Below are 15,099 nucleotides of genomic sequence, written 5' to 3'. Positions count from 1 at the left end.
CAACAAACAGCAAGCAGGTAGTTTCAAGAAGTTCCTCCTCCGTGACATTTCCTCCATCAACAAAAAAAATGAACTGCATAATCCGCAGTTAAAGAGGCAGCAAGACTGGAAGCTGAATACGGCAGTATCTGATGCTGGTTGCCATATCTCACTCTCTGTGTCCATCTCTGATATAGTGCGAGTGTATCTCTGGCAGTGCCCATAAGCGCTCCCCTTACACAGTGGGACTTAGTGCAGCTCAGGCAACAAGGGCTGCCCCACCACTGCTGGCACATCAATACACTGACTGTACCACACAATTAATGCTAGTATAGGGATCGACCGATACTGGTTTTTCAAGGCCGATACCAATTATTAGTAGTTAATGAAACCGATAACTGATTTTTGGAACCAATATGCATTTACAGTGAAAATGAAAATCTTTAGGTCAAAATTAAGAGAGTTTTACAAACTCCAACACAAAACTTAATACATTAGAAACTTTCAACCTAACACACAGTAAAAGAGAGTCAGATAGTGTTGTGGGCGGGACATTAAGTCAGACTCAGTGGTGAGTGAAACTGAAGCAGAGGGACAGACACAGAGCTGTAGCCGAGCCAAAGTAGCGCACTTTTTAATTCATTAACTTTATCGGTTATCAGGCAAATAAAACGGCGATACAGATAATCTATGCCTATGCCAGAGGTTAAGATTCTTCAAAATCAGTATTCCATATCATATTTAATAGTTTGCATGGAGGGAAAATAACTTGTTTGGATCTTCTTAGGTTTGTGTTTTGGTCCTGTCTTTAAAGTGCACTGTTGCTTGGCTACACACAGTGCACATACACCGAGGTCATGCCCAGTCGCAAGTGCAGTGACAGCAAGAGGAGAAAAAAGGAAGAGAAGCAGATGGCGAAGGAGGAAAATAGGAGAGGAGGAAGAAAAGGAGGACAGTGAGTGAAGAGAGGAAGATGAGAAAGAAATAAGGACAGAGAACAGAAGAGAAATAAAGATTTATTTATTTTTTGCATGTATCTGGCTCAGTGTGGTTCATACGCTGCCTGCAGGTAATCTCTCCCCGTCTCTGACCTTGAGCGCTTACCTCAGGCCAATCATAACGTACGCCAACTCCACACAGTGAGAGAGACAGGAAGAGAGGGAGAGAGAGAGTGGGCACAGCGCTGACCCAAGCACATCTCTGGAGGAAATCACCTCCACCCAGGGGGGTTTACGCTGCCAAAAGCATTAACTTCCAACAGTTTTTTTGTCCAACGCAGCATGCAATCAAGCAAGAAAGCAAGCCCTGGCAGTGTTTGTCTGATGAGTCCGTACACCACATATCTCTATCCTTTGTTCACCTCCTCTCTCTGCTCTGTGGCTAGTCTCCCTTTTCCTGCATCTTGTTGATGTATTTTCCTCCTCTTTTTACTGTGATTTTATAGTCTCTTCTTATTCATTCCTACCGTGGAGGGTTTAGTTTTTTTTCCCCCTCAAATTAATAATTAAAAGATAGCTATTTAATTCTGTCCGAGTAGCTTTTAAAAAAAGATATGGAATTAACATGGACGAAAAGGCAAGTAGGTGAAGAGAGGATAGAAAAGTGGGACAGAGGACAAAGGGTAGACAGGGGGAGGGGGGGAAGCTACTTGGAGAGCATTGGTGCCAAGTCACTTTTTTAGTATTTTCATCATTTAATTGTTAACATTTCCAGAGTTTATTTTTATAGGCAGCTGGGCAACTAGCGGACCTATAAATCATAAGGAGGAAAGTATAAAATAATACTACAAATAAATAAGTTTTTAAAAACTGGACTGCAAGGCAGATATTCATCATCCTTGCACATACATTCCCTCCTCTCTGCCTTGCTGCTTGACAGAAAGAAAACCAGTGTGGCTTCCTCTCAAAATGTTACAGAGTGGGAGTGCTTATCAAGAATTAATGACGCCTTTCAAACAGAAACTTAACAAGCCATACTTATCAGGCATCGCAAAAGTACGATTCCTGGTGCTCAATGAGCATGGGGCTTTCAAATTATGATGAATAAGTTGCTGAAAGTACCTGATGAGTCATCTTAGATTAGCTTTCGCAGTTTGAGTGAGCTTGTACAGTGTTAAGGCAAACACTTCCTCGACCCCCAAATGTGGTGAGGCAAACGAGAAGCTGCCAAGAAACGAGAGTTGTGCCCATAAAAGTTGAGCTCGGATCAGTGAGCAAACTACGTTTTCCTTTTAACAACTTCAAAGGGTGAGATGATGCAGATGGAGGCTTGAGAGTGTTCAGTAGGCAACACCCTTTCTGAATGCATCTACAGACTCAATCCAGACCGATCTTTAATGGCTCATGGTCCCTCTGTGTGTCTGTGCGTTCACTGATTTAATGGAGAAGATACAATCACCATAAAAATCAAATGGGTGACAAAGAGTGCACTGCAAAATCATTCAAATGACTGCTATGGCTGATGGTAATAACCAGTGTGAAACACAAGCCTTTGTGGAGACAATCTGCTGAAGTGGAAATAATTCATAGTGTGCTTAAAGTTTTAAAGAGCACCATTCTCTATACATATTTAAAGGATGGAGGAGTATATTCTGTCAAAGTCACTCAATGCTAAATTCATGGCAGTCAGAAGTCAGTTTGAATCCAAAAAGTAGCTACAGCAATTACATAAACAGTCTGTAAGAAGTGATCCAGGGTTATTTGCCATTCACAGGACGTAGGCCTAATTGATACACAATGACTGTACTGTACTAATGACTGTACACACATTTAAATACGTATTCACTAAAGCACATTTGCTTACCAGAAGTTGACCAGGAAAGGATGTTCAAGGTTCTGCATGATCTGCAGCTCTTTCAGGACATTCCTCACTTCGTTCCGCTCCACGCATTTCAGCTTGTTCATGTATTTCATGGCGTACATCTTCTTAGTGTCCTTCTTCTGTACAATGCAGACCTGGTGAAAAGATCACATAAAGGTCGATTATTTCGCTGAAGTGGAAAAACTTTTCTGAATACTTCATTGGTGTTCTGCTTGTACATCTCTGTCTTTTGCTTCAGTACTTTCAAGGCTGTTAAAAGTGACTCGTATATTGCTTTCTGCAAACTCTAAACAGCTAACTTATTCATAGAAAATGATAATGCAGTCCTCACTGCCAATATGGTAACATCTTGGGCAAAATTATATTATTTAAAAAATTTAGCCACAAAGTAAAGCATCATTCCTCTGTTTTGTCAGTATATGATCAGTGGTTAGTTATGTTGCATGACACACAGAAAACAGTTTGCTATTCAGCATCCCTTTAAAATGCCTCAACAGATTTGTGAGTTGTATCATTTCGCCAGATTTAATAAAATAAACATTATAAAATGCTGAAATTTCATTTAGCACATTGGAAAAAACAATGTACTTTTGAAGGATGTTGCAATACAATAGTGTGTTTTTCATCATTCCCCCATATTTGTCTAAAGCGTTATTGCTTGTGACACATGAAGCGTTATATAGTGCAATAACCAGAAATGTTGTCCATCCAACAGGGCTGGATGGAAGGTGGAGGGATTTATCTATAACCTGGCCTGTGATCATGTATTTAATCCTCGGGAAAGGGAAGTTTGGGGTCCCCGTGGACTGCTTTTCACACCAGCATGATTTGCACGAAGATGGATGGATGGATGGATGGATGGTTGTCCATTCATGGATAAATTTCTGGATTTCGTATAAGCTGTGATCATGTAAATCCTTCTTTCAAACTTTTCACACCAAATGCTTTCCAACAGATGGGACTCAATAAATAGAATTGCTCGGATGTGAGGCAGCAAAAATTTCTTTCAAAATATATCACCAGCTGCAATAAATAGCATGACTCGGATGTGAGGCAGCAAAAAGCAGAATATATGTATATGCAATCTGGGTATGTATATGTATATATATATATATATATATATATATATATATATATATATATATATATATATATATATATAAATATATATATATCAAAATGTAGCCTACGTAATACACTCTTTTGACAATGTGTCTGAGAATTGACACTATTTTCAATATGCAGAGGAGATAATATACCGGCCCGTATGTATTTGTAGTGGTCCTTGTCTGTGTCGAAGCATCAATAAGCCAGTGATTACTGCTATCTAAGAGAGTGATCTGTGGACCAGCTGGCACAGTTAATCAGCCAAACCCTGATCACATCACTCCTCCCATTGAACAGCTTGCCATCTACTGTGATTACACTGCTTATCTGTTGTTGGACAGAGTGCTAGATAGATGCTTTGCGAGTCTGTGTTCAGTGTACATGTGCATGTGAGTGTGCACGTGCGTCGCTATATGTGCTCACATGTACTGTAAGTGCCGATGTGAATTACTCTGCACTATTAAGCCTAACAACAACAGGAAACATGGCTGCTATCACCTCAGATTTATATCCGTACAAGCTGTTGGTTGGTCTCGAGCAAATTGAACCGTAAGGCTTAACGAGACAATGATAATATTGTACTGACAGAGAGGGTCATTATATGTTGTTGGTAACGTTGCGCCTCATGTGCATATATTTGTTAGCATGTATTATGTGATATACATTTGAGATATATATATATATATTTTAAGGTTTTGTTTCATATGTATTGCATATTTGCATTGGTCTTGTTTTTAAGTGCATCTCTTGTAATGTTCCTTTTGTTATTGGATTAGTTGTGCATATAGTGTTTTGTGTTTTCATTTATTGGATAGGCAGGCTCCTGAGCAACAGTAATGTCCTCCTGGAATGTGGGTTAGTTTCTTAGTGTCAGTGCTGTCTTTCATATGTCCTTTGGCTAGTTTGTTTGTACTTTTCTAAATTGTTTAGCATAGGATACTAAGCTATATTCCCATTTTGATATTAATAAACATATGTATCATTAAGCTGATTCCAACTTAACTCATTTCTGAGCAACATGGGTACACTTTGGCAAACGTGTACTTACTTTTCCGAAGCTTCCTTTTCCTATTGCCCTCAGGATCTGGAAGTGGTCGAAATTCACTGTGAGAAAGAAGAGTGGAACATCTCTGTTAATTTATATTAAATACAAAACAGAAATTTAAATTTCTTTAAATTACAGTATTATTTCTCCTCCACTTTTACAATAAGTTGATAAAACTACTAGATACACATATTTGCTGTAGTTTCAACTTTGGACTTTTGGATTTCAGCTTTAAATACATAAACTGTGTATGCTAACTGAAATTACACTTCAATCTCATTAAAATGAAAACTAGGTCATTTGATCACTATAAATGGAAATAGATGAATGTTAACAGTAGGTTCACTGTAAGGTTTGCTTTGAGCTCATTTCATTTCATTCAAACTGAAGCAGGTGGAGGTCTCCGGGGCAACCACAGGTCACTGACATGATAGCTGAGAATTAAAATAAGCTTCTGCACAAAGACGCCTTTAGGATGGTTGCATGTTTACCCACTGAACAAAAGACCGCTTTTTAGCTCTCTTTTTACGTAGCTTGATATCCTCTCAGTCTTTGTATTATTCTCTCCTCTGCACACTTATTTCAACATTATATCACTCACACACACAGACACACACAACCTAAACCAGATCTAAACCTAAACCAGACCTAAACCAGATCTTAACTCCCTCTCACTCTCCTCCATCTATCGGCATCATTTATCGCCAATTGAAACCGGATGGGGCTGTTTGTTTCATGCTTCCATGACAACCAGGAAAGAAGGTTTTCCCTCCATGCCGTTTCCCCGAGGATGAAACAGCTGCTGCTCACTCTCTGCACTCATCTGATCACACACACAGCACACACTTGTGTTCACAATCATTCCCAAAAACACACACTTATATTGGACATAAACATTAATGGCTCATATATACACACACACACACACACACACACACACACACACACACATTCTGCCTGCAGTCACTCAATCTATTGGATGTGACAGTTAATGTTATGCTCTGTTAGTCACGTATCATTGGCACCTCCTCCTCTCACACTATTTGTGTTGGAGTGTTTACACAAGCAACTCTGTAATGGACCATATGAGGCCCGCTTTATAATGCACACACAAACATGCATAGACTTACATATGATCTATACCAAACACACACACAGACATACACTCCAGATAAGCATGGTCATTTTCCTGCTGAGCTACTTGGAGATTCTGCTCTGATGGGTTTTTCAGAGAGACAGCTGTGGTCGTGGATGAGAGGGCAGTGATCGCAGAGAGAGAGAGAGAAAAAGTGGGAGGCAGTGAGATGGAGATGGAGTCATATTTTACAAGCAGAACTCTGAATGGTTTAATGTGCGGTATAGATGATGGACACATGAATAACAGAGCGTGTAATGATTGAAATCTGCACATGAGTGGAATTGACACATTGACAGCCTTTCCATGGCCTAAACTAACTGAGGAAGCCATCTGACCGAGGAACTCATCTGCTAGTCAATTTATATTTGACTGACACATGCTAATCAGTTTGGATTGAAGTAATCACGCTTGTTCAGTTTGAGTCTAACACAGTCTCTCGCGCCCTCTGTATTACTGCGCTGTACAGTATGTCTATGCCTTTCTTTCTCTGTCTGTCAGCAGTCTCTGAATGTCAACGCTAAGACAACAACATTTAATAAATGCTGTCCGTTTTGGCCCTCAGTCCACACTAACGACTCTCAAAAATGGACACCTGGGTAGTTTTCTTTATACTCATACTGCTCATTTGGAGGTGCATGTAAGTCTCTGCAGAGACATCCACAATGGCGCTTGTGTGCAAAATTGACATCTACTCAGACACAACATTTCTAATTTGAGCTTAAGCCTGTGTTTTTGAAACCCGGAAATGGTCTGCAGAGTGGATGAACCAGAAAACGCAAGCTGCAAGTTTTCATGTGGACAAGGAAAGCTGTTCTTTTGGAAAATGGTGGCATGAGCCAGGTTTAGGTTTGTGTGGCAGTAAAGTTAAGAAGACAACTTTCTGTCACCTCTGACAGAAGTATGAGGCTGGTGTCATTCTTTATTTTTCTCAATGTCAACCAACCCCATGAAAAACAACAACAATGTGTTAGTCCATCGCTCAACACTTTCCAACTTCCCTACACTGTTGCACTCAGCCCAAAGCACATTCACACCTACTGAGGGAATACATCTTAAAAAAACATGCAGGGTGTATAGCATAAAAATAATATACTCCTGTACCAATGACATCTATTTTTGAAAAGGTCAGTAATTTCCTAAAACAGCGGCACTTTACTTTTTAGTAAACCTATCTCAAACAGGAGTAAATTGTTCTTTTGTTGGGGGACTATTTTCCTTGGTGGATTAACACACATCTGGTGCTCTTGGGAGTTTTTGCAGCAGCGGGTTGGTGTATGTGGGATTGAATTTATACATATTACAGTGTTTATCTTCATCATAATGAAGGAATGTGTCAGCCATTGCAATACTGTGGCTCATTGGTGTGTTATTTTTCTGTCACAATAAAAAATTTTCATTGATATTTGATTGACGTCTCACTCGATGCAGCAATGTGTTCGCCTGCTCAACAGGTAGCATTTATGACCCTCTAATTACATGTTTATCATTCAGTTGTACATGAACAGAACAACAATGTAAATGAATGGGCAAATAAATCACAAGTTTTGTTGTATAAAAAGGTGATTACGGTAAGCAGACGGTATCTAAGCAGAGTTTAACCATTTGAGACTCCTTACCAGATTCTGGTGTTTTCGTGCACAGTTGTGTTGTATAGGAAAAAGAAAAACTAATTTGTTTCTGTGTGGGAAAACCTTTTTGACATTTTCAAAATTAGCCGTCTCATTGTGGACGCACTGTCTCACTCTGTCTCCCCCTCTCTCTCCGCCTCTCACAGAAGCCTGTAAATCACTTAAGGACCCACCAAGGTGGGAACACCCGAGCTCGGGCTGTTGCTCTGACAACTGAAACAGAACCCATGGGTCCATGTGCCACTGTGATATGATGAATAAAGCACGATCAGCAGTAAACAGGGTCTGTCCATTAACCAGAGTTTTCCACCTGGCTAAACAAGGTGGAAAACACATATGACACATAAGGGAGCACATGTGGTGCGCACATCCTTCTCAGAGGAGAAAAACATGTCTTGACAGAGTCCACCTTCATGCACATGCCTTTCTGTAAATTAACTAATATGGGCTGAGTATGAGTTACAAAATATGCTTCTGTCTGCATATTTGTTCTGAAAATAGATAAATGCAACATTTAAGTTTAATTACAGGAATATCTTTTTTTGCTGCTGCTTTTGATGTGAAATAATGTATTTATGTCTAGGTCGTTTTGTATCTAGGGGTTAATTTGCCTTTTTTTAACATGCATTTACAATAAAGACTACAAAAATAAACAAGTCTAAAAATGTAAACTAAAATGTAGCTATAACTATAACAAATCAGTCTTTGACACAGCAAATTACAATATGCCACAAGAGTGGCATTACATATTTAGGGGCATCAACCCAATCTTACATTCATTTGTGTCTAAATATGTTCTTATATTAATATTTTGTGTGTAAAATATGGGAGAGAGACACATTTTTGCAAACGTGGCCTGATGGTAGTGCTACTCTGTGCAACGACGATCTAAAGCGAAAAGGGCTCAAACATTTGTTTAAATAACCTGTTCTTCATAACTGTATTCACAGTTTTCAGCTGCACAGGAACTATAGATAAAAATCCCTATTAGCTAACCTCAGAGCATTAAGGCCATTTTATGGTTGTGTGTAAAATCGTCGGCGTACCCCCGCAGACCCCTCTGCGTCTACGCCGGACCCTACCCCGTAGCCTGATGTGCACCTCTCAAAAAATGTAACTACGCTTGGTAGCGTGGTTACGTACACACACACATACACACACGCATGCCGGCTCGATGCACACACCAGCGCACAAGTATAAACACCAGGCCACTTACGTAGGCTATGGCGAAAGCTCTGCGTGGAGCCTCCGCAGAAGCATAAAAAGGCCTTTAACGTTCACTAATAATATATATTTTTAAATGTCAGCATTTATTAATGTTTACTGTTGAATTAACAGACAAACACGAATTCCACCTCTGTGGCCAATATCTCCTTGAAGCAACCTTTAACGTTTCTGAAGTGTAAAGTTAAAACTTAATTTGCATCATTATTGCTACTCCGACGGGAGAGTGCACGGTGTATACTCAACATGCAGTGACCCGCCTGGTTCCTCCGACCTCAACAGGAGAACCCTGCCTGTGTCTGACGGGAGTCTCATCAGTGAGGGGATTACTTTGTTTCCAGTGAGCGGGTCTTTTTTCTAATTCTGAACGATGTGTGTCTCTGTTTATTATTCTCCTGCCCTCGGTGAACCTGCCCACGCTGTTTGCGAGAGAGAAGTCAGGACGCCGCACTGTTGCATTAACTCAGAGTTCAGAGACTCTCTGTTATGAGTGACATTTCCAGAACAGCACGCTAGATGACTAAGCAGCAAGGTTAACTGTGAATACTGATATCCTCTTTGATAGAGGTCGCCTCCAGTGAAAAAGAGAAAGCCACAGATTTCATTAGGGTGCGATGCAGTCATTTGACAGCCTTAGGGTGAAAAAAAAAAAAAAGAAAAGTTGATTCGTCACACAATAATGAAATACGTATTTCAGCAGACAAACAAATGAATGGAAATATGAACCCGTCAAAGGTGTTAAACTGAAAACAGATATTACAGTTTACAACTTTATAAAAACAAACCCACGTATCATCATTTTCATCTAGGATACGACACAGAAAAAAAAAACTACAGTAAGGAAACACCTGGGGAAGCCACCTCACTTCTGACTAAATCACTGACTCATGGAACAATGACTTATTTGAGTTCCTTGGAGTGAAGCCAGAATGGAATTCATTTCATCGACTGCCTTAAACCGATAAATTCACATTGTATTATCTACTCGGGTCACAAAGAAAAAGGAAATAATAATATAATAATGAAAACCAAGAGCTTTGCCGATCCAAGTTATAACTCCTTTTTGATGGCGAAGAAATTTAAGACAATAGCCTGGCCAGACTCAAGCAATTTTGAATAATCATGATTATGAAGACATCCAAACCAAAGGCAACATTAGAGAAAAATGTCCAAGAGTTGCATGGATATCTTTAACAACTTTTTATTCTATTCTATGCGCTCTATATGTATATTTGCATAAATGTACAATGCTGTGACCATATAAAGGCAAATCAAACTACAGCAACTCACTCACAGTAATCACACTTTCCGTTTGCTGAGGAAGACTAGTGTGGCAGACCTAATCAGCAGTACATCTGTCACAACCATTTACTATAAGTGCACTTAATTTTGTTAGCTAATAGGAATTAGCTCAACATATTGATAAGGCTGCAGAAAAGATGGACACCCTGGGATAAGGCAGTTACACACTCACTACCTTTGTCATTTTGTTTTACCCACGTTCCCTTTTTATCGTCACTCTATTTGAGCCCACAAAAGTAGAGAAACTAAAAGGGGAAAAGTCATATAAGAAGGTTGGATGTTTTATTACTCACCCTCGTCTGTGTCCTCGGTGACTGGAGCCTTGCTGGACTGTCCGAGCCCCATGGCTGCTCCTCTTACAGATTCTCCTGTTCTGCTCCCTTAGCTCGACTCAGCATCGAACGGCCTCTCCCTCTGAGACGCACTCATAGCCTGGTCAACCCTAGCCCCTCACACAAACACACACACACACACACACACACACACACTGTCTCACGTGCTGGACTGCTCAACCCTGACACACACACACACACACACACACATACGCAGCAGCTGGCTTGGTTTTGCTGACTTGAACGGGTCCTGTTTTCCTCTTAACTCTCCACCTTGACACAACCACACATCATTGCACACACACAGGGTGGAGGGCTTGGGGAACACTAAAGGCACTGAAGCACACGCACACACACACACACACACACACTCCAGGCAGTACTGTACTACTACACTGTAAGTTTGCTGTCTGTCTTCACTGCTGTTTAGATGAATGCAGGCAGCAGACGTACGACTTTCGCCAGGCAGGAGGAAGAGGGTGGGTGATGTGTTTGTAGCTGTGACCCTCTGTTGACTGAGAGTCTAACCTGTGAGGGGAGGCAGAAAAACATGACACCACCAGCATGATGAGGAAGGGAGAGAGGGAAGGAGGGAGGGAGGGAGGGAGGAAAAAAGTAAAGGTAGAGCCTCTGAGACATGAACGGCTCGACACAGCATCTAATGATGAATGGAAAGACTGAAACTGGATTTTCTTAGATCTTAAGATACAAAAAGAAAAAACAACAACCTTGCTAAAAAAAAGTTAAATATGTCCTATCACAGCAGGTCAGCAGTAACATTAATGTTAAGGACTTAATTAGAAATTAACTTGATTGGGGGACAGGAGGGAAAATGACTTCCAATGCTATTTGTGGGTCTCCTTCCTAGTTCCTTCCTCCTTCTTTCCTTCATCCCGTCATTTATCAATTATTTCATTTTTTTATATTTTAATCAGAAACTCATCCCAGTGGAGCACCGTCTGCAGTGCATGCGTGATGAATGGTATGATCGTTTTTCGCATTAAGAGCACAAAATTGGAGGCTTTTGATTTATAGTTTGCTGGTGTTGTGAGCTGTAAATGGAATCGTTCAGGCTGCCCTCTTCAGGACAGGAGATTTTATGAGTTACTACATTTTGTTCCACAAGTACAAAAAAAACACAAAGCTCTGCTGCCTCATGAAACATGTAGGCTAAGCTGAGAAATGAACTCATGAAATAAATTCACATCAAAAAATAAATAAATCATGTGTGCATCTTACAATGTTCTATTCCTGTAGCCTCATCCTTTAAGGAGTTGGACTGCCATTAAGCAAGTTTATTTTTAATGTTTTAATGGCTTTAGAATCTCCTGTGATATTAATATAGGCTACAACATTTATATCACAGCTGCATTATGTGGTTTGCTATGGTATTATTATGACAGCTTGTCCCATTACATCATATCAAAGGAAAATGTATAACTGACCTGAGTAACTGAGATGCATTTTAGGGTTAAATAGGCAAACTTCAAGTCATTGTGGCAACATTCAACCCACTAGGGGAAACCCTTTCATGAATGTCATTCCCACACTATGATAGTGCCACCACAGCATGTCTGAGTATTCCCTTTGGGTTAAATGAAATAAAAAAAAAAACTAGTGCGGAGAGCTGCAGTGCTAAACTCCCCGCAGAGGACATTGTGCTCGGAGCTCCTTATCTGATCCAATGGGCCAAACATGCGCTGAATAGAAAGTACCCCCCGCATCCATGCAGGGCAGCTGTGGGCACCTACCTCTGAACGCCGCCGGTTAGTTGAGCTTGGGACCATTTCCAGCCCGGTTTGCTGCAGAGATGTGAGGCGACTGGGGAGCAACAGTACAGCTCAGAGCATCACTTGTCCGGTGTTAGGACGTCGACGCACCGGGACACCTGCCACCCAAAGAATGGAATCGCACAGCGAGACAGAGACGTGACTTGCGGGAATGAGCCGACCGAGTGCAATGCGAAATCGCTTGTTTCTGCAGGACAGAAGAGGACAAAGGCAGCAGAGATGTGTGTTAGGGGGGGGAAACTGCTCGGTGCGTTGCACTGATGAGAGACTGACCTCCACATCGCCGCCTGTGTAATGCGCTGGCCACCACCGTGCGTCTGGAGAGGCACGTTTCATACGCTGGTCAGGCTGATCTGCTGTAGCTGCGGGACTGAGGTTTCCCTGTCTTTAACATTCACTCATTAATCTCTCTTTATAAATAATGATAATAATAATAATAAAGTTGTATACACTGATGCATTTCTTAGAAAGATACCAAATAGATTACAATTATATTTTCAAAAATATTACAAAGAAACCAGTTACAAACTACATTTACAGGCTAAACATTGACTACAATCATCAATCATTATTCATCGCAGAGTCACCATAGCCACTGAAGTGATTTTCTTCTGGATTGTATCCTAAAATTAGGATGTGATTGTCAGAATCTCAACAGCTAATCACATTAGTTTCCTATTCCCATGCGAATGTGTCTAAATTTAATGTAAATATATATATATATATATATATATATATATATATATATATATATATATATATATATATATATATATATATATTTCCATATATGAGTTTCACGTTAAATTTCGCATTGCCTCATAAAAATGTACTTTATTTACATATGTAGGGGATTATTGTGTCTCATGTTGCCACCATGGAGCCAGACGTCATGATCAGCTTTAACAGCGCCCCCAAGAGCTGATACTGCTCTGCTTGCCACTTTAGCAAGGCAGATTGTCGACAATGCTGTTTCAACCTCGTTCCCCCCAGGCGAGAGGCAGTCGCTTTATAGAGGAGCTGAGATTGCTGTCTCATAATAGCCTTTAAACTTATATGGAAATAGTAATTATACAAGGGGAACAACGGACACTAATGTCTCTCTGGTGTTCGATTGGGAGTCTGTACTGACCTTACTGTGCGTTATGGTATTTCTTCTTCTTTTTATGTCCTTTGGCTTTAATGTAATATTATGTATACTCTGTTTAGGCCAGTGAGCACAGATATATAGTGACTGTTACTTCCCTTATCTTGCCATAAAGGTCTGGAGTATATCATTATGACCTTCACTTCTATAAAGTTGTTTTTACAGTGGCCTTCACATTATTCACATTATGTGTGCCAGCTCTATGATTCATACACAGTGAATATCCAGGGCTTTAAAACCAGAATATGTGATTGGAATTTGCTGTCTTTTTGGCAGATTTCTGTGGTCCAGTTTCGCATTATGCATTAACTTCTGTGGTCATTAAGTACAAACTGTAAAACACATCCGTCCATTTTAAGGACTATCACCAGTGGCTCCTGTTGATTGAGCAAGCCAAGGTCGAGAGGAGAATGGCTGAGTGATGGGGCTGTGGGAACAGAGATATAGCTTATACAGCGCACACTGCACTTTTTCTTTATGCCTCTTCGTCATGCCAAGACACACACTCAGTGTGGGCCATCCATCTTCATACAGAGGTATAGGGGACAGCTTTCAACACAGGCTATGAGAGATGGCAAGGATAACTCAAAAGCAGGCCATTCCCTTATCGGCTTTTTGACGGCATCAGGAGTTTTTTTTTTTCTTTCTTTTTTGATCACCTGGACAGAAACGGAGTGCAGCTACTGAACATGCAGGAGGCCTCAGCATGTGCCAGTGTTAGTCCTAGTTTTGTCAGTGAGGATATTTATTTATTTGCTAGTAAAGAGAATCAGTCATAGATCAGTCCTGGTTATATTTGATTCAGATTTTAATGAATGAATGAAAATGTTTTGCTATACTTCAACATGATGCATAAGGACGCTGGACTTTAAGACTGCTCAGGAAGATGTAAGGAGTTTAAATGTGTGAAATTAGGCCCATCTAGTGGATACGAAAGACATGCTATGACAGCGGCTGATGTTAATACAGCTGGGGTCTTATGGAGATATAATTTACAACATAAATCACTTTCATGATCAATACAGTCAAGTTCAATCAACACCACCCTCCTCCCTAATGCAGAAATGCTTCATTATGGAAACACTTATCAGGGTACAGGCAATTAAAGCTTTTCTATTTATGATCTGGTGCCTTTTTGGTCTTAGAGATTTCCATGGATTCTTCCAGGCAAGGCAGTTTTATTTATACAGCACATTTCATTACAAGGAAAAACTCAATGTGATTTAAATTAGAATGCGCACAGCAGCAAATAACATGTACAGAAGAATATAAAACATATGGTACACTTAAAATCATGCAGCAATTTCATTCCAAAGGTGCTATATACTGTATTGAGTTGGGATCTTGAGACAAAATAAAAGTCATTGTCGTGTTTTGTAAGTCACCGTGCAGCATGCACATAAGCTTTCAGACAATACCCAATTGATTCTAGAAGATAAAAGGTATGGGAACAAATCTTGAGTGGTGCAAAGTAGCAAAGAACATTTACTCATTTACTTAATATCGTACTTGATTACAATTTTCAGGTACTTTACTTGAGTATTTCCATTTTTTTTGGCTATAACTCTGCTTCACTACAATTCAGAG

The 15,099-nt window shown here is 40.2% G+C and overlaps 1 protein-coding gene and 1 long non-coding RNA gene across 2 annotated transcripts in view; both read right to left on the bottom strand.

Moving 5' to 3' along the window:
* Window positions 1-10,739, bottom strand: part of stk32a (serine/threonine kinase 32A) — a 61,011-nt gene extending 50,272 nt beyond the window's left edge. The window contains exons 1-3 of the mRNA XM_028596382.1: window positions 10,537-10,739; window positions 4,955-5,010; window positions 2,782-2,933 (exon numbers count right to left, since the gene is read on the bottom strand). Coding sequence (XP_028452183.1) covers window positions 2,782-2,933; window positions 4,955-5,010; window positions 10,537-10,588 — 260 coding nt within the window. The 5' untranslated portion in view covers window positions 10,589-10,739. The remainder of the gene's footprint in view (window positions 1-2,781; window positions 2,934-4,954; window positions 5,011-10,536) is intronic.
* An 81-nt stretch (window positions 10,740-10,820) lies between these two features.
* Window positions 10,821-12,610, bottom strand: LOC114567319 (uncharacterized). The gene is made up of 2 exons (XR_003694148.1): window positions 12,327-12,610; window positions 10,821-11,103 (listed from the first exon to the last, which is right to left on the bottom strand). It is a non-coding gene; the product is annotated as an uncharacterized LOC114567319 (long non-coding RNA).
* Between the last annotated feature and the right edge of the window lie 2,489 nt (window positions 12,611-15,099).

The sequence above is a fragment of the Perca flavescens genome, chromosome 13, assembly GCF_004354835.1.
Source record: "Perca flavescens isolate YP-PL-M2 chromosome 13, PFLA_1.0, whole genome shotgun sequence".
NCBI classification, from domain to species: domain Eukaryota; kingdom Metazoa; phylum Chordata; class Actinopteri; order Perciformes; family Percidae; genus Perca; species Perca flavescens.
The sequence above is the reverse complement of the archived record's forward strand: the minus strand, read 5'-3'. Positions and strand labels throughout refer to the sequence as shown.